The sequence below is a fragment of the Scatophagus argus genome, chromosome 12 (genome assembly GCF_020382885.2).
Source record: "Scatophagus argus isolate fScaArg1 chromosome 12, fScaArg1.pri, whole genome shotgun sequence".
In the NCBI taxonomy this organism is placed as follows: Eukaryota; Metazoa; Chordata; class Actinopteri; family Scatophagidae; genus Scatophagus; species Scatophagus argus.
The window spans coordinates 18,708,931-18,734,854 of NC_058504.1; the positions used below are offsets into that span (position 1 = coordinate 18,708,931).

General features: G+C 41.7%; 2 protein-coding genes across 4 annotated transcripts; one reads left to right on the forward strand and one right to left on the reverse strand.

The window, feature by feature from the left end:
- Nucleotides 1-414: 414 nt before the first annotated feature.
- micu3b (mitochondrial calcium uptake family, member 3b) lies at nt 415-17,104 on the reverse strand. 3 transcript variants are annotated; one of them, XM_046406772.1, is made up of 15 exons: nt 16,699-17,104; nt 14,638-14,785; nt 12,450-12,481; nt 12,264-12,342; nt 10,028-10,075; nt 9,853-9,935; nt 9,693-9,764; nt 6,794-6,889; nt 6,073-6,161; nt 5,681-5,852; nt 3,874-3,982; nt 3,436-3,593; nt 2,774-2,842; nt 1,970-1,998; nt 415-1,459 (listed from the first exon to the last, which is right to left on the reverse strand). In XM_046406772.1, exons 1-13 carry the CDS (start codon nt 16,957-16,959, stop codon nt 2,774-2,776), a joined length of 1,416 nt encoding a protein of 471 aa, XP_046262728.1. In that variant the 5' UTR covers nt 16,960-17,104; the 3' UTR covers nt 415-1,459; nt 1,970-1,998. The 3 variants fall into 3 exon arrangements, with proteins under 3 accessions (XP_046262728.1, XP_046262729.1, XP_046262730.1); XM_046406773.1 differs by lacking the exon at nt 6,794-6,889 and adding an exon at nt 8,846-8,887; XM_046406774.1 differs by lacking the exon at nt 6,794-6,889.
- A 141-nt stretch (nt 17,105-17,245) lies between these two features.
- fgf20b (fibroblast growth factor 20b) lies at nt 17,246-19,682 on the forward strand. Its single transcript, XM_046406775.1, has 3 exons — nt 17,246-18,112; nt 18,407-18,510; nt 18,669-19,682. The coding sequence occupies exons 1-3, from the start codon at nt 17,818-17,820 to the stop codon at nt 18,912-18,914; spliced, it is 645 nt and encodes a 214-aa protein (XP_046262731.1). The 5' UTR covers nt 17,246-17,817; the 3' UTR covers nt 18,915-19,682.
- Nucleotides 19,683-25,924: the final 6,242 nt, after the last annotated feature.

A 25,924-nucleotide genomic window follows, 5' to 3' on the forward strand; every position in this document is an offset into this window, starting at 1 on the left:
AACTAATTTTTACCCAGCTGAATTAATCATTTAAAGATAAAAAGTCACTGATTAGAGATTCCTACACCAACCCACCTTCAGATTCCCGATGATTATTACTGCTAATGATTTGCCTTCAGGTTGGGAACAAAGCAGCTGATTTATTCCTCTGCGATTCTGCCATAAGTAGACTGTAGTTACAAAGAAAAGATGACTTGTTGTTGAGGGCTAAGTGAGCAGGTCAAGGTTTATGAGCTGACTTGTGCGAAAACAGTGAAAATAACTGCAAAACGGAGACGGAGACAGAGAGCACAAAAATAACCAAGAAAACATATATTTTATATCATATTTATTGAACCATATCAATATAAATGTAATTGCACTCTAGCAGTAACAGTCAAGCCCTGATCTAAAAGAATGACATATGTGGCGAGGAGTTTCTGAAACTCTTCAAGAGGTAGGCTAACTAATTCAAAGATCCAAAAATTAAAACAGGACGTAGTCTGAAATCCAAATCCATTGAGTCTAACATTGAACCAGTCATCAAGAATTCCTCAGTAGCACAGCATATAGTAGTATGTGAGGATTTCTACAAAGAAAAACCTAAAGTACAAACTCCTCTTTCACAGAGCCTACAAGGAAGGTCACTTTAATACGCCCCTTCTTTAAAACCAACACCAATTCAAGCTGTGTCCTAAAAGTGAAAGAAACATATGGCTTCAATATTCTGCACATTTAACCATAAAGAGGTCTTCCCTGGCAGTGGTATGAAAATAGCACTTGTCTTTACTAGCCAAGAAATAATTAACACTGTTAGCTGCCTGTAGTTAAACAGTGAAAAAGCCACAGACTCAGTGAGTTTGTTCAGGCCTGCTGGCTCTGGGGGATGCGGGAGGATTTGAGCTGCAGCGCTTTGGGAGTGAGGGGGAGGACGGGGAGGAGTCGGAGGAGGTGCAGCCTTTAACTGATCTGTGCAGGGGGCTGCAGAGCCGACTGAAGGACAAAGTGTGTGAGCAATGCTGCCGGCGTACAGGATCAGACTGTACAACACACACTGGCAGAGCAGTAATAAGACAATGGACTTTCAGATAAATAAATAAAATCAGGATTAAAAATAGCAAAGTGATAAATACATTTATAAGTAGATGAATTAATAAATTATATCTTCTGAACAGGCCAAAGCAGTTAGATGAATTAATTTGTCCAATTTAGAGTACTGCACCACTAACACTAATTGGATTTTCTCATTAGTTTCATAATGAGTCATCCTGGTTTGTTTGACCACTTGCAAACAGCTTCCCATTAGGCTGATAACATTTCGTTTGTACCACATCCTGTTCATTTTAAAACTTTTGACAGATGCTGCAACATGCTTTAACCCTTCTGCCCTGCTAGAAAACATACAAGAGGAACACACACACACAAACAGACACACGGCTCCTCCAGTAGATAAGACACGCGCCAATGATGGGATTTTCACCTGGCGATAAAACAGAGAGAAAATGATAAGTCCAGTGTGACACCTTGTAAATGTAAAGCAACACACTGTGCCTCCATGTAGACTGGGATGAATAATGTGTATTGTTCTTTCATTAGGACTGCAGACTATTCTTTATTGCATATTATATGGTGGAAATGAGATACTGAGAAACACCTAAGACTGTGGAGAAACAGAAACTCTTACATCTCTTAATCAAATAGTCATAGAGCACGAGTGCTGCAGTAGTTCTGCAAGCACGCAGAAATAAATCTCAGCAAGACTATTTATGGCTGTGGATATTCAGCAACAACCAGTAGCAACCAGTAATAGTTCTCCCAAATATCTACTTACATCTAAAAAATAACATGGGAAGTATCAGCAGCACAGAATTCGTTTACATAATGTAAAACTATTGAAAGTGGCAGTGGAGGGTAAAACAATCATCATAACAGGTAGAAAAAGCGAGTTACTGTGGAAGCTTACATGCTTCAAGTTAAATGAACAGCTCACCATTTTGATAAAAGGACTCATCTGCTTTCCTGTGGAGAGTTAGAAGAGAACATATAAATAATTTTCATAACTGTGAGATAAATTTGAAGCTACAGATATTTAGGATTTGCTATTTTATACTGAGGCTTTTGTATACATTAAACAAACAACATGTTGACCACTGAGGTTTCTGTCCCTCTCTGTGCCATGCTAAGCTAACCGGCTGCTGGTTGTAGATTCTTACTATGACAGTCATGTGACAGTCTCCCAAAATGTCAAACTATTCCTCTAACTGCCGACAAGGTTACGTCCATGTTTAAATATAGAAATGCCCCCACTGTATTGAGATAATACCTGTTCACTGCACTTCTGTCCTGATCGAAATCTCCAAATAATTAGACCAAATGAAAGTTATTCTCTTTTCTCTCAGAAGTGTTTGTAAAAACGCAGTGAAAGTCTTTTCCAATGATTTATCAAAAGATGTTATCAAGCACTCTCCCAAGAGTTGCATTTCCTTTGAAACATTTATACGGCTCTAAACTGCACTGCTCACTGCTCATGTATGCAGACTTAAGCTGGTATCTGGTGGCAGTTGATCAGGCGTTAATATTACAGTGTAACTCGATGCTTCGGGAGAGCAGAGCGTGAGCCTCAAGACACATCTGAAAAGACTGACTACACGCTGGGATAGTGTGCCTAGGACATTCTGGTGGGTTAAAAAAAATAATTCATTCATTCATTTTTTAACATCACATTAAACAGTGTTATAATTCAGTTCATGTCTCATTTTGCAGAGCATGTTGACAGTGTGAGAAAAAACCTCACCTATTTGCCTGAGAGCTCCTTCTTCATGCAGGACTTAAAAGAGTTGAACTTCTCCTCCACTCTGACGGCCTGCAAGTGTGTGTGTATGAGAGTGTGTTTGTGTGCGTATGTATGTGTATGTAGATGAGGGAACAAGAGAGAGAGAGAGACTATAAGAAGACTTCATTTCATAATATTCCACTAGATGGCAGTAAAATTTCACAAAACCAATCAGTTGCCACCTCAGAGTTGAGATGTGTTTCAGTAATAAAAAGAGACCACAGTGTAATTTAGACATTATGGTATGGAGGTATTTATGTACACCACAACATAAAGAAAAAGGAGACATAACTACTGATTACTCAAGGTTGTAATTAAACAGGTGGTGTTTGTGGTCCATTTGCTTAAGTAGGCTTAATTGTGTAAAAGTACAAACACGTATTTCAGTGCTCAACGCCAACCAACATCCTGTTTAATCTGGCTTCACTCTGCACCCATGCGTCCCTCATTGAGCTCTCTCTGCATCTGACGAATGGGACATGAACGCCTCTGAGCTGCTCTCGTCTACCCTATGAGATCCTGCTCTCTCATACTGATGAGGGGGGAGAAAGCTGGCACATGTTTTCTGTTACCTTCAGGGGCATAAAAGAGAAATGGATGGCATTTAAATGGTGCTGTCTCACCCCGTCTCTACGGTGCAGTCGGTCCTTCATGACACCAATGAACTCTTTGTGACTGAGTTTATCGTCATGATCCTCATCGAAGATCTTGAAGACTGTGTTAACCAAGTGGCGGGTCAGTTTGATGCCCGTAGCAACGTAGACGGCGCGGGTAAACTCCTCTAAGAGAGAAGAGAGAAGATAGGTAGGTGATCAGGTGAGAAGTGAACAATGAGTCACCTCAGAGGGGGAAGTCTTTAGAGTTGGAGTTATATTTCTATCTACAGGATGGATAGAAATAATAAAATGATGGCCTTTATAACAAATGCAGGTAAATTAAGTCCACTCCAAGCACAGACATTTTGCCACAGCATAAAGAAAAAAACTAGTAAAACTAAACTATGCATTGACTTAAGTTAAAGTGATGTATGACCAGTATGTGAGCACAAACTGAGACTTTACCTTGACCGATGGAGCGGTTGGCAAAATTGTACATTTGCATGGCGATGGCAAAATCCTCCAAGTTGTTAAGGAACTGGAAGAAGGACCTGAACTCCTCAAAGGTGATTCCCTGCAAGGAAATAACAATAACACAGTGTCTTTGCTTATGAAACATAAAGCTTGTGAAATGCAACATGAGACGTTATAAAGTGCCACATGAAGCCAAACGGCTGCATGTGTCAACACTCCAGCAAAGGATAGAGCTGCAATTCGCACAACACATAATCTCCTCCCTTTCATCCTGCGGGGAATCCTTTAGTGTGTGTGGGACCTTGAAGCCATCAGATAGATAACACACCCAAACAGACAAAGTATACATTGCTGGATTTTCCCAGTGCAGTATGGACACGCCGAGCTGTCAGCAGTGGGGGGAGGATTGTAGCTTTTGGGAAGAGGTCAGGCCGTTTGCAGACTTTTCTAAGGCAGATTAACCTGATACGTGAATAAACAAAAACAACAAAAGTGACGAATCCCCAAACATCTCAGGCTTGGCTGATGACTCAAACACTGAGCCTATTGATCTCCACTCAACCATCCCACAGCTACTAGCTCCTTCTCTCACCGGGGGTCCTGCCAAACAGGCAACACACACAGCCGAACAAATGGAGTAATGACTTATCTGTGACGCTTTGCTGTTTTAACAAGGTGAGGGCCATAAAATATCTCTTAGCCCAGCGATGAGACCCACTTCATAATCAATTGAGATCTAGCAACAAGCTACTAGAGGTGGCTGAGGAGCAGGTGAGACTGCCAAGAGCAAAAACAAATTAAAGCTAAAATGAGGATGCTTCACTCAACAGCTAATTCACAGAGTGGTATCAAAAGAAACAGAGGGCTAAAGTACTCCCGCACTCACGCAAAACACCTGAATGCAAGACTACAGAATGAAAACCTCCCAGGAGGGAAAATGAAAAAGTGCTGCTATCGTTTTGGGGCTTCAGTTCCGCAGTCTGTGAAAAGCTAACTGATGGATTCAAAGGAAGAGCTTTGAGAGTTAGATGAGAGAGTTCATACCATTCTAATGTTCATAAGCTACATGTGATAAAACATAGGAGATTAGCTTAGCTGACTATAAACACTGAAAATAGGGACAGAGCTCATCTAACTTGCTGCAAAGTTCTGCAAAAAATCTCCCCAACAGCAAGTCCAAAAGCACAACAATTAACACATTATACTTTGCTTGTTTAAGCTGTTCAAAAACCAAAATGTAAAAACAACAATTTGTGATTTTACCAGAAGTTACATGCTTGAAATGTTTCCTGGCAGGTGCAGTGACTCTATGAAGTCTTGCAATGGGGTGTTAGGTGTAGCATCATCATGTCTGTACATCAACTTGTGTCCCACTGACTGTAGAAGGAAACCTGAACGATGGCCTGGAGACCTTCCATGTTGGTATTTAAAATGTTGAAACATGAACATGATGAAACATGTGAAATAATGAACTTTAGAACTGATGATGGGCACAGAGCCAGGGTAACTGTTTTCAGTGGTTTCCAAGTTTCTCCTAAGCTAAGCTAATCATCTCTTGCACCAAGTTGAGATCCTTGTACAGTGTGTTCAATTTATTAGTCCTACAACTTTTGTGAAATTTATACTGCTGAAAAGAAGAGATGACTGATCTCTCTTGAAGCTTTAAAGCTCCAGTTGTTGTACTGGATGACATCATACTGTCAGTTTGTCTGTCCCTTGTGCATTACTATGAGGGATGGCTGCCGTCAGAGGAGCCATGTGATGACAGAATGAAGCTGAATTTGAACAAGCAGGGCACCTTTTCATCCGGCATGCTGTGGCGCAAGTTCTCCAAATACCCGCTGACATCATCCACGTTGGTGTAGCGAAGAAGGATCCGAGCAAAGTCTTCCTCGCTGATGATGGGCAGGCCTTTGGAATAGGAGAGGAACTCTATCTCAAGCACCTCTGTCTGCAGGTTGTCCATGAACCTGGAGGAGCGAGACGGACGGCAGCTGCTGACAGGAAACGCCACCACCAGAAACTCGCATGCACAACGGAACACTTAATGTAGTCATGAACAAAGCTACTAAAGGCTGATCCAAGGTAGCAATGAAAATTATTATTATTGGCCATACTACAGCATGAGGTAACAATTTTCTCAGGGACAGCTTAATAATTACAGAGCAGACAAAAGTTTTTTCAACTCACTGGTAAAAATCTTCAAATTTCAACTCGGCTTTGCCTTTTTTCCCAAAGAAATGCACCAGCAGCGTCGTCTCTTTCTTCTCGTCCATGTGCTATCAGAGGACACACAGTGGCTGCATTATGACTTCGCATAGCTTTAAATATCCCCCTCAGATGTCATATGTTCAGCATAGTCAAACAAAACAAACAGGGCAAACCACAGTGCACACCTGATTACTGCGATGATTAAGGCAAACATTGTGTAAATTTGCACAAGATCTCAGTTTGAGCAGCCAGGATGAGCTGTTTTGTTACAAAGGTATCATAGTAACACCAGGTAAACATTAACAATGACATTTGTTCGACCATGCTGAAACCTTTAAGTAAAGATATTAGTAATGGCTATACCCAGATTCTGCTATTGAATAATTACACAGAGTTAATGTTTAATTTTTCACTGTGCCTGAAGCAAAACGAGCATTTTCTCATCTCTGCACACAAAGAACACGTTCCATGCAATGTTAAACATGCTGCAGAGGGAATATTAAAGGAGTTCTCTTCATGTATTTGTTCTTACTAACAAGAAGAGAGATGCATAAATCAAGAACTTGTTCCACAGGGCTCGCTAACACAGAACCTACAGGAGTTTCTTTAAGAAACATGTCAGTAAAGACAGTCAGAACCTCGTGCATAGTACTGCTGTGGAACAAAAATAATGAACGTGTCTTAGCAAGGACGTGGCTACCTCTGTGAGATCAGAAAACAGAACTTGACTTGTGCCTCGTCTGAGAACATCCCACATGCCCCGGGCCTCCACATGCTGACTGTCTTTTTTAAGAACCTGTGGCAGCAGTTATAGCACAGCTGTTAGAAGACAAAACACATCTGGCACATTTTACTGAGATTAGGGAAAGGAGGGCAGACAGACATGGACAATGCACACTGTAGCAGGACTAGAAAGAAGATGGAGGGTCAGACACATGTAGCAGCAGACCAGAAAACAGACAGGCAAAAACAGACTGAGGCAGTGTATCTGAGGGGCCCATCAGTCCTGACGTGAGCCTGCTCTGCAGCGATGCATGCAACCTCTTGGCAGGACGTTGAACCAACACAGCTAACACATGTCCAAAGCATGCAGGGTGTGAGACCTGAAGGGTGAATCATGTCAGGCTGACTATGTAACTGAACCCACCCCATATTTCATCAGTTGATGCTACACTGTGAGGTAAACGCAGGCTATGAGACACCTTACACCTACTGTTGTGAAACAGGTTCAGATTTTAAATAGGTATATTTTGAATTCGGGTGTGAGATTAAAAGTCTAATTATAAAAGGTGTTGGTGCAGAGTGTAGTACCAACATGTTAAAATGTGCAAAAACTCTTTCAACACATTTCCTGCTCAATGTTATCTGGAACAAAGAAGCCACTCTCTGCGCTTTTTCTCAATGAGGTCATGCTCCTGATCTCATATTAACCAATCACAGTTTACACTGCTCCCTGCCCTCTCCCAGCTGCAGTGGGACTATGATAACTACAGCTACACTGAAACACAACTGTCAACAACAATTTTCTTGTAATTGGTGTCATATGCAATAAGAAGATCACAGGAAATCTGTCTTTTGAGTACTTAGAGAAAAACTAGGATTTCTATCACGCAGTTATAAACCACCCTGATGCGTCTTACTCTCATTTGGCTTCTTCAGCCTGTCATTTCTTAAGTCTACATGCTTCTCAAGTCTCGACATCACCTCATTCAAAAGCATGCAACCAACCAGAAACAGCCAGCTGCCGTCGACACGTGTGCTTAAGGATGGCTTGCTTCATTTCATAATATTTATTTATCTTATTAAGTTTTTTTTCATCTCTCAAGCCTGAGGGGTAATGTGAGACAGCTGATAAAACAGCCCTTCCTCTGTGCCGCGACGTTTTTCACCACAGAGTGAGATTTATGACATGATCCCACAACTAATTACGGAACAGCTCTTTAATGCGCCGCGCTGCTCCCATCTCATCCCATGAAAAGATCCTGATACACTTGTAATTAGAATATGCTGGGGAAAGCCCAACCGCAGCACTGGAGACATGCCTGTTATGTGTTTTTGAAAAGATTTGACTTTTGAACTTTTTGCTGGAAAGTTACCTACAGTATGGCAGAAGAAATCAAAACAGAACAAAAAAAAAGGACACACCTCAAGGGAAAGTCTTCAAACAGTGCTCTGAAAAAACGGGTCTGTCCCACTGTTAGCTGTAGGCTCTGCTATGTGTGTGTGTGCGCGCCTGTGTGTGTGTTGAGTGCTTTTCACAGTGCTGCTTCTCCTCTCTGATGGGCATCTTCATGGTCAAACCCATCACAAAAGGTAACCTGAGCCAAAATACCACTCCTCAAGAAACTGTAAAAATAAAACATGGGGGTCTGGGAGAAACGTTGTCAGTCTGCAGGTAAGAATTTTTTGAAGTGGAACCTCTTACCCGACACTGACAAAAGGCGGGCACATAAATCATCTACGGTGCACCCCATGCACTACCACACACACATGCACACTCACATACAGAAAGACAATATGTCAGATAATGCTGAAGCACACAGTGACGTGTTGCAATTCGAGTGAATGTGAATGAGGTTATCTGGTGTTAACAGGACCAAATACGGGTGGTGTCAGCGCATGAGATGCATGTGTGCTTTCTGCTCAAACTGGAGATGCAGAGACATATTCAGGTTAAGGAGAGCGCATGCCAAAAATACATGCAACAAGCAGAACTGTTCACTTTCCTTCAAAGAAAGAGAACAATACATACACTGTGCAATTGGGATTTGTGATGACTATACAGCTGCAGGCTCTAAAAATACAGAAAAAGGATTTGCTTACAATTCACAAGTATTTTAGAATCCACTGAAGTCATAGCCATCAAGTTTATATGATGTGACTTTACCAGCAACCAAAGATTATTTTTCTTATTCTTAAGCTGTGTGAATGTGCCCAGAGTCTTCATCTTCAGCTTTGTCTCCTTGCAAAGCATCATTATGTTTGCAGATCTGGAGTGCCCATTCTAATGATCTTTTTGATGCTTATACGGGCTTCAGATTCATGCTTGCAAGACCGTCCAGAGATGCTAACATTTGTGCCGGCGGAGTAAGCTCCTCCATGTTGTGTTTGTGAGATAAGACCTCAAAGAGTTGCTTTTATCGTTCTTTTCAGCGCTGCCTGTTTATATCCACCTGCATGTGGCATAAGACAGCCCTAAAGAGATGAAAGCCTCAGGCATGTTTTACCCTGTATGACCACCTTCACCTTCGTGCAGCCTGTGCTCTCTCTAGGTACAATGCAAGTGTTAGACATTGGTTCAAATGTCAAGCTGCAATAATCCTTTTTTGTGTTTTATTGTCTTTCATTGTTCATTATTTTGGTTTTCCAGGATGAAACTTCATCATCATGGATTAAATCAAACTTGTTTCAGAGGCTTTTTCAGTAAGAAAGCTCTTGTAAACCTGCTGGACACTACCAAACAACAGAAAAAACAATGGTTCATAATTGCCAGAAACCCCTTTTACATTATGCATAGATATTTTTCCTGCTGTCGACATAATAATATTCATTACAGCAGCTTCACTGACAGATAAAAGGCATTTGAAATCAAACCATACCTCCTGGTCAAATCTTTGCACATCTTCAGCAACTTCCTTTCTGTCCTTTTTCTTACGGAAAATTTCTTCCAACTGGTGAGAAGATGAGAGGTCATGCAGAATGCAACATAATGGATCAAATGCTCTTTATTCTAAATGATTATCAAAATGAGGCTCATACCACCAAGAACTCCTCTCTGTCCACCATTTCATTCCCATCTGCATCAAACATGTTGAAGGCAATCCTGAAGCCTGCATGGGGCTCTGAGATCAAGAACAAATGATCACGTTCACTTTTCAATCTCTCAATAATTTTCAAGAAAACTACGCTTAGGAAAGTTGAAATATATACGTACTTGTTAAAATGCAGAGCAGGAAGAGATACTCTGTGTAACTGATGACACCTGGAAAAGAAAGAAGAAGATTTGTCAAGATGAGGAACAAAAACCTAAATGTTCCATATGTTCCATGCAAGACAGCATCAAAAAGCATAAACCAGTTAGCTGACAGTGTTTACAGATGTTCAAAGTCATCCGCCCCAGATGAGTCCAAAGAAACAATGCACCCCTTCAGACAAGAGTAATCTTCTCATGCTAACTGATAACATCTTAAAAGGTGCCTTTTCCTTCATGCCTGGTGTTCCCCTCACACAAACAAAGGCTTTACAACTGAGCTGACCTACCTGGACACAAACCCAAACAAATTTAAGGCCTACGGCTTCTGATCGTGTTTGGGTAACAAGGTGTAATACATTCTCAAGTGATCTGTCACTGATTGAGAACGGCCGATTCAGGTTTTGTGTCGCGTCCTTCAGCTCCCTTTGTTGTGTGACATGGAGAAGGGAAGAGTAAGTGTCAAGAGGCTTCTCAGTCAACTCAGGAGGCTTCTCCCCTCTGACTCTGAAAGCATTCCCGAGCTTTTGTTTGCTCCGGAGAGATAGAGAATTGAGCACAGATAGTTCTGGATGACTGCTCTTGGTGTTATGGGAAAAGAACTCAGATATAGGGTTTGCTGCAAGGAGATATTTCCAGAAAGAGGACTCAAACACTCAAAGGGACAACAAACAAAACTAGCAAATCAACATGTCAGTTGTCCTCTGCTTCTACATTTCCTCTAGAGGATGAAACTCTGCTGCTAACAACAGGATGTAAAGGCAAGTGAAACACATGTACAAACTGAAATGTGAAAAGAAAATAAGTGATGCGTGCCATTTGACAAAGTTCATCAAAAATTCCCCATGACAAAGTATTCCATCTTCTTCCCCCGGTTCTTTGTGTTTGGCAGGTACGGCCCTATAATGACAACAGAGCTCTAGCTTCAAAGTCTTTAAAGCTTAAATGGGTTGAGGAAAGAGAGAGAGAGAGAGAGAGAGAGAGAGAGAGAGAGAAAACTTTTAAGATTCCAGCCATGTTTCACTAGTACCACACACCTTCACTCCTGGAAGGAGCCACCCCCCTCGTCCTCCCTTTGAGCCTCAGAGCTCAAGTAGATGTTGTTAGACAATACAAAGAATTCCACAGAAACACTTCATACAGAGTGGCAGTCCCAGAGATGTAATCCAATGCCATTCTTAGGCTTCATAATGTCCGTGGTGATCAGGGGGTGGCCAGCGGGACATGTCTCGACATAGCTCTGTTCAAACAGCTCCCTCATTCTCTAAAGCAACACTTTGTTCACAGATCAATCCAAACCTTTTTTCCCTTGACAAAGCCGCAACGTTTAACAGCAGGATTAAAAGGCCCAAATCCCAGCATTGGCACTTAGCTAAAGCAACAGAGGAGAGAGCAGAACAGTGAGATCTGATGCTCCACTGGCTTGTATGACCTGAGTGTGCAGGTCCAGGTGGGAAAATGTAAAAAAAAAAAAAAAAAAAAATCATACCGATGACTTAATTTTTTACTATGCATTAAAGTCTGCAGATGAAGAGCGCTGTCATTTCAGAAGCTGCATCAGGTAAAATGAGATCATGAAGACTCCAAATGCATTGCACAAACAGTATGGTCTGTGCAAGTGAATGTCAACCTGCACCAGTGCCATTTTATTCTAAGGGCCCATAAGTTTCTAATAATTTCCAGCTTCCGAGATGGTTTCTGGAAAAAAGAAAACATTGATATTCTGTACTACTTATTAGGAAAAGAGAGAAGGTACTGATATGTTTCCAGCTAATTAATTCCAGTTCAATATATATGGACAAAGTTTCTAAATATGAATAGTTAAGATTTATTTTGAAAACCTGCTGGTCTTTCAAGTAAAGTCCTCTTTTCCCTATAATTAGTGCAAAATTATGCAATTCTTTCTAAAAATTTTCAGTTGTTGCATTTTCAGTAGAAGAACCACCGAGGATCATTGTGTATATTATCAATGTATCATTCCCTCCTGCAGAGGTCACCTGAGAATAAATCTACATGTTACCAGACTGATGGAGAGATAAGATAGCATTTACAACACACTCACTGCTCTGGATTATACGAGTTTGACATGCACAACAGAGTAAACAAGCCACGGAGAACCTTAAAAAAATCATAAAAGGGACCAACTTAAATTCAGTGGATTTATGTGCTGAGCTGTAAGACATTGAGCGGGTTACTTCACCTTGTTCACGTAGATTTCTAAACAAATTAGATGATCCTTTCCAAACAGGTGGGGTATAGGCCAGCATCTTGTCTAATTCCTGCGAGAATGGAAGAAAATCCCAAATCACTCATTCATTTCCAAATCCCAGGTAATCACAACGTAATGCAATGTTTGTTGGAGGTTTTACAGGGAGACTCTACTCACCTTTTTTGTGAGGGACTTCCGTGCTCTCCTACCTAAACAAAACAAGGTTAACAGTTTAGTGGATGACATAATGCTTGACTTACCATAATAATTATAACAATAACACTATGTTTAAATGGTGAGCTCTGTGTTAGGAATATAGAACTGGGAAACAAAAGTGAAAACAGGTGTTTATGTGGACAGAAACACAAGCTGTGTATGGCCATGAACACATTCCTATGGTCAATAAAGCAGAAGATAACATGGAGGCGTTGTAAAAAAGAAAAAAAAAAAGAAGGCCGGAAAATCTCATCGATAACAGTGACAATAACCCTTCCCTGACACATTTTAAAGCCCGTCTCTAAAGCTGGGATTATGATTGCCATGTGACGGCCTGCTCTCCACCACACTGAGCTGTCTGAGCATGTGAAGGTAAAACAAAGAGATTGTCCTCACTGTGGGCTTGTATTGCAAGCTTCCTATTAATGTTTTATAACCGGCAAATGCTTATAGATCTGAAATGAATAATTTACGTGACAGCATTTGAATTGTTCAAAAAGGCCACAGCTCCACCATCATGTATTGTATCTGAAATGAAACCGTAATGGCCCTGTCCAAGGCCTTCCTAAACATCTATGAGAATGCCAAAAACACATCTCAGCCACAAAAAACTATGATCACTATTGTGCAACACATTAGCCATTAGCCTATGATGACGCACAATATGCCAACACATGAGTGCTCCTTATTTTCATTCCTTATTAGATGCCAGTGAAGCTGTATCTAAAAGATTACAACTGGCCACACACCTTAAATCATAATAAATCCCAGTAAGCAGAATGTCTTATCATTACATTTACGACATCCTTGCTGCGTTGTTTGGTCTCTCTGGGTCTCTGTGAGGTTGTTGCCACATAAATGAGCCATAAAAGTGGGGTTGCTGGCAAAGATGCGTATCTTTATGCAGGTGTTATGACTGCAGCTCTTGAAACCACAACTTATTGTCAGAAGACACTTCTCATGCCCTCAGCAACAAGTTCCAGGACACAACAACAACAACAACACTGGGACTTTTTTTGCCCTGTTTCAAGTAACCGCAGGATGAAGGAGCAGCAGGGGTTTACCTGATGTTTTGACAGAAGTGTCATTAAGCAAGCGGCTGCTACAAATGCAGCTGATTTCTCCACAGAGCTACAAAGACTATGGAAGTGGTTAAGCATCCGCTGCGCAACAAACTTTTACAGTCTTCATGTGGGAAAATGAACTGCTACCTTCTCTTACAAAATGGTTGACAGCAAGAAACTAATTTAGCATGCAAATATAAGAAAACTTAATTCTACAAGTAGCGAAACCACATCAGAGTCTGTGCCTGCTGCCTTTTTGACATACTAAACTAGCCTGGATTTTGAGGAACTTTCAGAAGAGGTTTTACTCATGTTTCAACAAGAGAATCCAGGCTCTAATATAGTTCCTCTCCTATAGGTCCTTTCACCAGGAACAGTACTTTCCAATCAGTTTCTGATGGACCAGGAACCACTGGGGCTTCCAAAAGCTGTAAGATGAAGTGACAATGAGTGAGTGAAGGAGAAAAAAAGTCTACAACATTTTGCTATCTGATTCAATGCAGTTTTGCCCTAAATAACAAAATAAACACTTTATCTGGTTTGGAGAAAGAAAAAGTGACCACATTCAAACTCAGTTGTACAACAGTAAATAGAAAGAAAGGCATGATGAGTCCATACTATTATTTCCTCTGATATGAAAGTGGTGTGTCAGGATAACACTGATGTTTTCCATCATGTCACAATGTCAATTATCATTCCAGCTTTTCTAATCTCAGTGGTTCTCCAGGTGATACACACATGGGACTTTGGCTACTGGTTTACTTCTATAGCTTTGTGTCTGGGACTATTTGGTCAAAAAGTGGAAATGGTTTAACATCAACACGACTCCAGCTAATGATCATTTTCATTATCGCTGTCATTGTCATTGTTATCATGTGATTATTTTTGCTTTAAAATGTTTGATCTCACACTCATAGAGTTCATGATGACATCTTCAAGCTGTTCATGTCAGACCTTCCGAAAACACAAAACATTCAATCTACAGCCATGACGGACGGAAAATCCTCATGTTTTAGAAGCTGATTTAACATTAAACATCAATAATGAAGAATGTTTAGTAGCAGTACAACTGGGAATGCACTCACTCTTGGGTTCATTCAGAGTAATGGATTCAATGAAGTTGAGTGGCGTCATGTAGAGCTGGCCCTCGAACTCCACCGAACTGAAAAGGCGGAATCTGTTTTCATAGCATGACATGTACACGTCTCCATCATCCAGACTATAGCTCCTGGCCTGTAGACACACACACACAGACACACACACCATGATGAAATACTGCAAATCACATCACAGTCACAGTGATAATACTGTCTGAAAGATGCTTTTTATGAAATCCACGGAAGCTTTTTCCTGTCACGAAAAGCCTCGCTGACATGGAACAACAAAGAGGCCCGAGCTTTAATTCAGTAATGGGGCACATGTTATGTCAGCCCTATTTTTCATCCCTGTGCACCAGATAATGTCCCTACAACTGTTCAAACCCAGCCAGATCAGAGGGCTGGACTGGTGAAGACAGACTGGATCTCTCTGTCAGGTGGAACAGTGCCAGGTCCACTGGGCACAGAGCAAACACCCAGGGAATGTGTGCCCCCCTCTGCTTAACCATTAAACCCCCTCTAACCACCCCCAGCTCTCATCAAATGTCAGCCCCTCCGCCAAGGCCCAGTGTCCAGTTTCCTGTGTCCCTGGATTCCTGCTGCCTGTAGACACCAGACAAATTAGAGCAGCAGCACATTAGAAACAAGGAATCTTCTTTATGTAGAAGTGCAAACCAGACCTGCTTCGCATATTTATTTACATCCCCTCTGATCTGAGGATCTTGTCAACAATGTCAGCACACGTCTGAGTTAAAGAGATTCACTGTAGAAGCAGTGGGGATTAGGCTAATAAGGGCCAAATACAGTGTTCAGTGGATGGTCAAAATAACCTGAACATCGGACACAGTGCAAAAAAACAGTGTCAACAACACATCACTATATATGTAAAAGCTACCAGGAGAAGTCTACACGTGTTGTTTTGTCCAACTATTCTTTGTTGAATAAGGGCCGTGATGAAGTTAAAATGCTCTGATCTCACAATAAATTTGTTCTTTATTCTCCTGGTAACACTGGAGTTCTGACACTTTGACACTAGTTACTTCACCTTGGAAGACTGAGACCTCCTGCTTTGTTTTGTTCACCCAACGATGCAAAAACACATGAAATTTTAAATCTTTAATGAATCAAAATAAAGAAAAGAAGCATGAACCAGCAAATATTTGGCATTTTAATGGATGAATGACTTATATGATTAATCGCTTATCCAAACACCGTTCGATCAGCTTCCTGTAGACTGACAAACAGATTAGTCAATGAAGCATTTCAGCTCTGAAATGCAAACGCTTAAACTTTTCAAATGTGAGGACCTTTCTGCTTCTCTGTTAAATGTCACTGCACGCTGAACAGAGTTGGGTTTGGGACTAAACAAAACAGACGAAAGAGAAACATGACGAAACATGTTATGACATCACTAGATTCAAATGTATTTCAATTATTTAATGAAATAATGATTATGTCAATCAGTATGAATTAATACTCATGTGTTGGAGTTCTGTGGCTCTTTGTGTTCCTTTCTGTAGCCATAGTTTGTCCACCTCTGTAGATAACCATGGGGCTAAAATAAAACCATCTTAAATCCAGCACCAACACCAAAAATAAGTATGTCCTCAAAAATGACGACAGTAAAGACTAAGTTATGGTACTTTATTGTACCACATTACACAGTCAGGTGTTATTCTGTCCAGCAGCTGAAATATGTAAAAATAGCATATTATTTTATCTAACATGTGTAGAACAAACAGCCTAAAACATCACCACATGGCCGCAATTGGGTCACGTGATCTCTGAACCGCTTTGACCACGTTTGCCATTTCAGCACCAAAGGTCGGGGATAGCTCCTTATGGTGACGACTGACGGTGTTTCACGTGCACGAGCCTATATGATGCAGCCTTAATTATGCCGGAAACGCAGCAGAGCCTCGTGAGAAAAACTGCGCATGAAACTAAAGCAGTCGTGTGTTTTTTTTCTCTCTCTCTCTCCCTGTCAAACTGTATTTAAGATGAATGTTATCACTAAAGCCGCGCAGCTTAATAAATATCCCACTGTACCTCATCGGTGGCAGAAACTGATGGCAGCGCCAGATGAAAGAGTCGAGCCTCGACGTGGCTCTTCAGTCCAGAACGCCTACCGACATACGGGCAGCAGTAATAAGCAGCACCGGCGGCCGCAGCGGCGACGCAGGCTCCGGCCGCGATGACTTTCAGCGCTTTTGTCCCCCCTGGGGATGTCTGCTGTTTCCCCGTAACAGTGTGAGTCCCTGCTTTGGAGCCGTAAGCGAGTGAACGTATAAACCTGCGAAGGGCAGCCATGGCTGTTTACACTGAGGTGTCGTAGCCGGTAACGCAGCAGCTCGAGCCGTCCGCAGCCCCGAGCTCGCGAGAAATGCCGTGTATGTTTCAGAGTCACTCAGGGATTACTTAGGACGTCAAATTTAGTGAGAGTGCGAGAAATGATGTTGAAATCTTTGCATAAACATAGAAACACACGCCGAGTTTGTTTCCGCGCTCGTGGGTTTATTTAAAGAGTCATGTGTTTTAGTGTTTACATGTTTAATATGAATTCAAAGTGATGATTCAGAGTGCTCAGTTCAAACCCACACCCCACCGTCAACTCTCCCTCTTCCTCCTGGGTTGTCTCCTATTTTATGCCTTGGGAAAAGGGGGGAAAAAATCCCTGCCAGGGCACGTCTGAACTGTGACAGCCCCGCCCATTACTAGTCCTGTGGTTTTGCACCTGCCTCACCACCCCTGCCACTTAGAGCGCAAAAACCCTCCAGGAGCTCCTGTACCTGCACTGCAGCGTTTATTCAGCCTTCACTGCCGTGTCTCTGCTGTGTCTCCTTCACGGGTCCACTGAGGCATCGCCACCGTCCAATGTGAACAGGTATATGCAACATGAGGACATCTGAGGAGCGACTGCAGCCCAACCCCAAATGATGAAGACGCAGCGGTGAAGATAAAGAAGAAGACGAAGGAGAAATCGGTGCAGCCGGGAGCAGAGATTTACTGAGTGAAATCCGCGCGTCTGCGTGTCCATGTACATGTGCAAAGTAACGCGAAGGTGGACGTAAACATGCAATAAGTGACAGAGGCAACCAGGTAGTCTACTACGCAAGAGCGCTCCCTCTGGACCTCCTCACTGAACTTTACCCGCTGAGCTTTGACGCGATGGCTGCCGCCGCTGCTGCTACTGCTCTGGGGGAAGTTGGAGGCGTCTTGCACGGCATCGAGGGTGTCCCACAGGTCGGGTCCCATTTCCTGCTGACCCCTCTTGGGGACAGTCCAACGCTGCTAGGGGAGCACCTCATACCTGGGGACAGGCTCTCCCGGAGCACCACGGCGGATTTAACGCACCTCAAAGGGATTCTCAGGAGGAGACAGTTATACTGCAGAACTGGGTTTCATCTTGAAATACTTCCGGATGGCACAGTGCAAGGCACGAGGAAAGACCACAGTCGTTTTGGTAAAACACTGAAAAAAAATAAATCTAATATATTTTAGAAGCAGAAAAATATAATGCAATAAAAAGTGGCCAACAATCATAACCTAAGAAAAGAAACCTTTGTCATAGCAAGGAAACACCGAATCAATGAAAAAAAATGTTGAAAATAATGTAATGATACAATTATGTCTGTTAAACTGTATTAACTGTGCCAATAGGCTGCTGTCAGCTGGGTTGACATTTTTGAGCTTCTTGAATGATATTCTTTCATCTTTGTCAAAGACTGTAGTGAACAACTGTGTCATTCTTCTGCAGGTATTTTGGAATTCATAAGCCTTGCTGTTGGGTTGATAAGCATTAGAGGGGTGGACAGTGGACTCTATCTGGGAATGAACGACAAAGGAGAGCTGTATGGCTCTGTAAGTACCATCTCTGCTTGTTCGTGTTTCTTTTTTAATTTCTCATATTTAGAGAATTTGATTTTCGGGAAGAAAAATGGCCATAAATAGTGGCATGTGTTTTTCCACATCAGCATCATAAGCCAGGAGATCTCTGATGTTGTTCTCTTTGTTTTCAGGATAAGCTCACAGCTGAATGTGTCTTCAGGGAGCAGTTCGAGGAGAATTGGTACAACACATACTCCTCCAACCTCTACAAGCACGGAGATAAAGGGACGCGTTACTTTGTGGCATTAAATAAAGACGGGACACCAAGGGACGGGACTAAATCCAGGCGGCACCAGAAATTTACACACTTCTTGCCAAGGCCTGTGGACCCCGACCGTGTGCCAGAGCTGTACAGGGATGTCCTGGGACACAGCTGAGACCTGGAGCCCTGGTCCAGTTCAGGAATAGCTGCTAAACCCCCTGGCAGGCAGGAAGCAGAGAAAAGAAGATGGATGCAGCCATGGGGATGTGGCCGGGGCAGGCTGGTGGACAGCAGCCCGATCAGCAGGGATGAAGGCTCCGGGGCCTCTCATAGGAATGCATGGGCCATCTCTCAGCAGCCAGGAAGACAGACTAGAATGTCTGCACACTCGGTATAAGGGGGTCATTTGTTTGAAATTATGGATGACCCTAAAAAGTACCTGCGTGAAATTGGAGACGAATGGGAAATGGAGCTGGATGGTCAGGAAGCATCTCCTCTGGTCACACAGAGGCGTCAGCTGATGCAGAGTCCGTGGGAATCTGTACTAAATCTGTACTCATCACGAAATGGTACTTTTAACTTGGGTACTGTGTCAGAGAGAAGTAGTTTGTTCAGAAGGACTTTGAAGGAATACTCTTTCTTTTTCTTACCTGTGTCTAGTCTTCTTTGGAAAGAGCTAAAAATGTAACAATTTATTTATTCATTTTAGATACATATATTTATGTTATATATTTATTTATTTGAGAATATATTTTTACAGTTAGATACATGAAATTTAGAAAACAACTAGAAACTGTATCGATTATATAAAGACTGAGACACTGTACCTTTATGCCTTTTATTCTGAAAAAGCTCTGCTAGTGTTAATACTGTAGAATGACCACAAATATGAAACATATTATCTCAATTTGGAAAATATTCCCACATCTGAAATGCATTTAATCACAATATGGTGACTGTGAATCAATTCTGAAAAAAAAAAAAATCTTTGTAATGTTGACATAGTAATCCATAGTAAAACCAAACAACTGTTACATGTGTTATTGGAGGACTCTGAGGTCAGCAGACTTATAATACAATCAATAAATGGCTCAAAATGTGATGAAAATGCTTTTTTGTTAGCTTATAGCTCATGATCAGATGTGAGATGTTTTGTTAGTTGCCCAATTTGTGTCCATTTATAGCCAATGTTCCTTTAAGGAATCCCACATTTTTCCTTTTAGAAATAATTTATAAAAGTATACTCTACTGGTTGCTTTTGTCTTACAGAGTTTAAACATATAAACCCACTTACGAGACCAATGTTGTCTTTCTTTATGGACACCATTACTCCAAGATACGAGCTGTAGACCTGGTGCACGCATAAAACTTCAAAGCCTCCCTCCTGAATCATCTGCAGGTAAAGGCTGCGCAATGATACGATCGGGGCCAAATAAAATGTGACCTTTAGCTCAGGTCCAGCAAGTTTAGCAGATGTATGAAAGTGCAGGTCAAAGGGATATGAATTAAGTCACCTCTGCTGACAGTTTGGGGATGGTAGACCTACTGAAATGTCTTAGTAATAATGGAAGTCATGGAGGCTGAGACATTTCTGTTTAATTCTCTTGTTTTCAGTCAACTTATATTTCATTCGTGAAAGATTGTCTTACTCTGCCATCATATTTAACTGCAGGCGAACTAACCAAAAGTATTTTATAGTTGGAATGTAGGAGGTACAAAGCAGCTGAATTACTGAAAAGCCATTATCTCATATCTGTGCACAGTTTCCTCCGCGGTTGGGAGAAGATCTGTGTTGAAATATGAAAGCTCGGCCTGTGATCTCAACGAGTGTGTGTGATGGTGAGCCAGTGGGGGGTGTCTCAATACAGGGAGTCAGCCCAGCTGCCAACTCTCTCCTGTCTGCAGTGTGATACTGTGGGACTTTCCCACCTGCACACCTTGAACATCAGCGTGTCCCTGTTGTCGATTAATGAGAGCATTGCTGAGAGTATTATAACCTGTGTGCACACGGACATCCCCTGTCCACCGAGCAAACACATTGCAACATGAAAAAACCTGATTCTGGTGCTTGTTTTTGTAAAGGTACCGTCACCGCTCATCTTTCATAGAAAAGTTAACAAGCATGAAAGTGATGGGCAGGGTATGCTTCTTTCATGTTCTCTTCCATCTTTCCCAGCTCAAGAGTGTGTTGCAACTTTGTTTGTCTATGACCTTAACCTGCAGCTTTTTTCTTTCTTTTTTTTTGTCAGTGCAATACTTCCAGAGTCTCAGTTGTGGCCATGAAAAGTAGACTTTGTGCAAATCTAAGAGCGTAACCCCCTCTGTCCCCCTTTTGACATTTTGAAGGTCATCTCCAACATGCTGGAAATCCTGACTTGTGATACCTGATGCCCAGAAGTGTTCTTTGGCACTTGTTTAACTGATGTTTTTGGAGTCTACCTGGCCTTGAGACAGATGCTTTTGTTCCCTCTACTCCGCCTCCTCCAGGTGGTCTGTGGCTTCTTGCTGAAAACACTTAAACCCCTCATCCGCACCCACTCTGGAGGGCTGTCTCACACGCTTAATGGACGCTCCCTTACTTTCATCACCTCCTCAGCAGTGGCCTTAAAGGGCTCTTGAGGAAACCCAATCAAGTGTGTGTGTGTGCGTGTGTGTGCGTGTGTGTGTGGCATGGGTCCACGGCCAGGCAGGTGTGGAAGTCAGTGATCTTCTATGTCTATCTTCACAGTCCAGTCAGACAGCGCAGGTGTTCCCTGCGCACTCAAGCTCTCACACTCTGATCTCAGCCCTGCTGTTTGTCAGCTGGGGATATGACTTAGCAGCAGCAGGAGAAGGAGGGGTGTGGAAATATAGCCGACTTTGTTGTCTGCCCCCAATTATCAGAGAGCATAATTTCTATATTTAGTAGGCTGCGTTTGGGAAGACAGGGGAGGTGCCAAGAAGCTCACCTGTTGCTCTAAAGCTGTGGCCACTTCTAAGAGTGTGTTTGCGCTGGGATGGTGTCTGCAGCTTTGTGTCATTTGAATCTTGCAACTATTGATTTCAGGCTCTTTGTTGTTTGTTTATTCCTTAGTAAATTGCCGTGCGCACAAATTATGAGCTGCATGCGTGTTTATAGGGATTACAGCAGAAGTGTAAGTATAGCGTTATCCACTTGATACTTTTGGGCTTTCATCCCAGTCCAGAGAGAGAGAGAGAGAGAGAGAGAGGGAGAGAGAGGCATGCTGGAAAAATCTGCAGCCAGTGGTCCCATATATCATCCATCCATCCTTCCATCATTCATGTTTTGGGGCCTGAGCAAAAAACATCATCACACTTGTTGCGTTGTACCCCATTTAAGATCAATCATTTTTAGTGTCATAGCTAAGAGGATTGTGTGGTCTGCCTCCTGCAAGCGGCAATTAGATGAGCATACCTTATTTACTGACACTCAGCTTCGCAAGCTGTCAGCTCTGGTGGAAAATATGCTTCTCTGTTTGCGTCTCCATGGAGACATTAACAGAAAACAACAATGTTTAGAGGTTGTCAAGAACAAAAAGAAGAAAAGGGAGGAAAAAAAGAAGACGAAGAAAAAGAAGAAGCCAGGGTACTGTCATTTCTGCAGAGTGTAGGCACACATAGTGAACAGCCCTGTGGTGTGTGTGCAGCAGTGTTTTGTTTAGTAGAAGGGATCTGAACACACGGTACCTGGAGGAGGCTGAAGAATCTGCACAGCTGCCATCTGCAGCATCACACACAGCACACAGATATAGACACGGGTCCAGCGAGAGGTAGATAGAATATACAGGAGCTGCAGTTCTAGGTTGAGAAAACAAAACACAGTTTACTTTCTATATTTGTTTAGAGTATTTTACTTGAGTTTAAGGTATTTGGGGTATACTTTATTCTACATTTCAGAGAGAAAAATTTTTACTCTAATAAATGACACATGATGATATATGACCCTTTGAATGTGATGCATTGTTATACATGAAACAAACAATTTCTTAACTACACAGTACTGAAATGCTGTTTACATGTTAAAGCCGAATTAACAGATTTATTTTGGAGCAAAACAAGCTGTAAACAGGACGTACTGACATGTTATCACTTTATAAAGCTGCTGTAGCGAATGTGTCAGCTAACAGGTGCTTATTACACATCCAGCAGACACGACATTAGCATGTGTGTGCAGTCAAGTAAAGCCAGAAGCATTTCTTAAAACTGAGAGGAACTGCAGGATCAAGGAATGATTCTTCACATGGCACATGTTGATTTGATAAATTATTAATATAAGAATATTGACTAATTGTAACAAAGTATTTTTACATTGTTGTGTGGCTACTTTCACCCAAGTAAACCCCTGCTGCTGTAACCTTCCCAGCCCCTCACATCTGCTGACCAGCCCAGTGTATGAGTCCCTTCCTCCGGCCCATGTGTGAACATTACAGAGTCACAAATTAGGTCCTGACATTTGGGTGCTATAATTGCCCCCTGAAAAGCATGAGGCATCAATTAGGCCCTCGGCACCATGACAGGTTATCCCTACAGGACATAATTGCCCTGCTGGACTGCCCCGTCAGAGCATGCACGCACACACACACGCACACAGTTTACTGGGTCATTTTCGGTATAAATCAAGCCAAGACAATGTTCTCTAAACAGTCTGACTTTTTTATTCTAAAATGAAATCATCATTTTGAAATGATAGCTGTGTGACAATAAGGTGAGTGTGGAGGCCCTGCTGCAGGAGTGGCACTGGGTCTCAGAGTGACGCTGCACTGATAACAGCATAGATCCCTTTGATTTCCTGACTCTGCTGCCGCCCGGGAACCCACAGGGCGTGGAGATCTCTAGGGTCGGGAAAAAGGTCAACTGGTTAATTTCCATAGCTTCTTCTTTAAACATTCTTGCAGGCTTTGGAAGCAATTGAATCAGCAAGTGCAAACACTGGTTAGCAGCTGTCATTAAAGATGCAGCATAGTTGTAAACAAGTATCCCACAGAGAAATACAACATAAACTGTGTGTAGCATGAGTTTAAAAGATTGCGCATAACTGGAAAAAGATTTGAACAACATGCACATAATATGGGGTTTTGATTATGTTTTCAGTGTTTCTTTTTCACATGGGGAGATGATGGAACTATTTACATCCTGTAGTTGAATTGTTGAACATACTGACTTCAGAAAAGACAAAAAGACGTATTCATTTATGTGCTTAACAAATGCAAAGTTTTGATAAGAAACAAACAAACTAAATACATGATGAAATACAAGTAACCTAATTTAGCCTTAATTTAATATCACATTTTAGGATCCTCAGTAGTCTCTTCACTGCAGAAGATATTCTTTGACACACCACATATACAGTCAAAACCTCAAGGCAATGTCACACACACACGCACACACACGCAGACAAAATCTCTCATTTATAGGTTTCACAGCTGTGGGCACAAAAGTAACACACTTATACACATAAATGTAAACACAGTCCTATAACGATTTTTCATTTGAACCACAAAAATAAACAAAAAACATATCTGGCTCCAAAAGAAAGCAAGACATCTTCTGTCAGTCGGGTAACTTACATATGTCAGACCACATAAAATTAACCATTATAATCAATTATACCAAAAGAAAAAAAACAAAAAAAGATTTAAACATCAAACATTTTGCAATAAGTATAAAAGATTCCCTAAATGTAGGAGTATTTGTAAAAACAGGTTACAAGAAAAACAAGCCTTCTTCTCTTCAGCAAAAGATTACCTCTCAGCGAGAAGTCAGGCTTTCACTTAAGTATGTTTATCTTGATAGATCATAGCGAGTGTAATTGTCTATTATGACCATCAGAGCTACAATCACCAAAGGAAAGCTCTGTGTAATGCTTGCTGCCCAGTTAAAGACAGAGGAAGACTGTACTCTCACTACCTACTGGTGAAAGTGGAAATGTGCTTTGTTGCCCTTCAGTCAGGTGGAAAATTGCAAACCCATTTGTCATTGTGTGCCAAGATGCAGAGGTCAGTCAATGGATTCCTTCATGACAAGCTTACGGAATCAAATGTTTTTCCACGGCCTCACCCTTTCACACCTGCACCTCCAGGTAAAATAACAAAACAGGGGGAGAAGGAGAGAAAAGAGGGCTTAGAGCAAACGACAAAGACAGGGGAGAGAAAAACGATACGCAAGAAGAATTTACCGTGAAACTTTGCACGGCTATTGCCCATTTCAGCTTATTTGAACCCAATATACATTTAGCTCACAGTGGCAGATGAAATGCCGGCTTTTGGCTAACGTCCAAACCTGGAGAATACCACTAATTATTCCTACCTGTGACCACAGAACATTCTTACAGGCTTTAAAGGATGATGTTTGTCATCCTCTCAGTCAAAACAGCCACTTCTTGATTTGAGGCCAAAAGTGAAGGACTTTCACACCACTCTTTTTGCTAGAATCCGTGTGTGCCAGAGTTTGCACCATACAAATTATGAAGTAGCATCTGCAGAAGAAAAGCGTCAAAGACAAACAGTCTTGTTTTTCTGTATTAGAAAAAAAACACACTTTTCGCTGTTGAATAGTTTTGTATTAAGTACAGTTTGGTTGTAGTATGATTTTGTTATGATAGCAGTCAGGGTTGTAAGGAGACTGGTGCAGCAATTTCATTTTAGTGATTTATTATTCAGGCTTAAAGCGACACTGTGGAGCCTTTTGCCAAACAGTGCCCCCTCTGGCCATAAGTGTTTATTACAGATTAATGGCACATTGAATTTCCCTTCATATGCAGTTGGTTTTAAGACACCATCAATCAGCAACTTGACAGAAGGCAAAATAAACCTCAGCTGGGTAAAGTATACAACAAACTATCTTTGTTGCTAATGTATCCCAGTGGCCAACAGTGGTACTGCAACAAAAGCAATCTGTAACTCAAATGGTGTTTGGAACTCCATGTATTTGGGAAAAATATAATATCGCATATTGCTGTTTGTTTAATATATATGTATGTTTTTTATTGTTTTTTAACAAAAAGCATTTCCTATAAGCCCTAGACCTTGGACACAAACAAGTTGACTAAGTCAATTAATTCAGACATGTTCGTGATAACAGCAGGACATGGAGGACTGAATTCGGTCTTGGTGAATATCACGGATCATATGGTTATGGTGAAGTATTTTAAGTAACTGTGATGTTGCACTGGTAAATTGTTAGGTG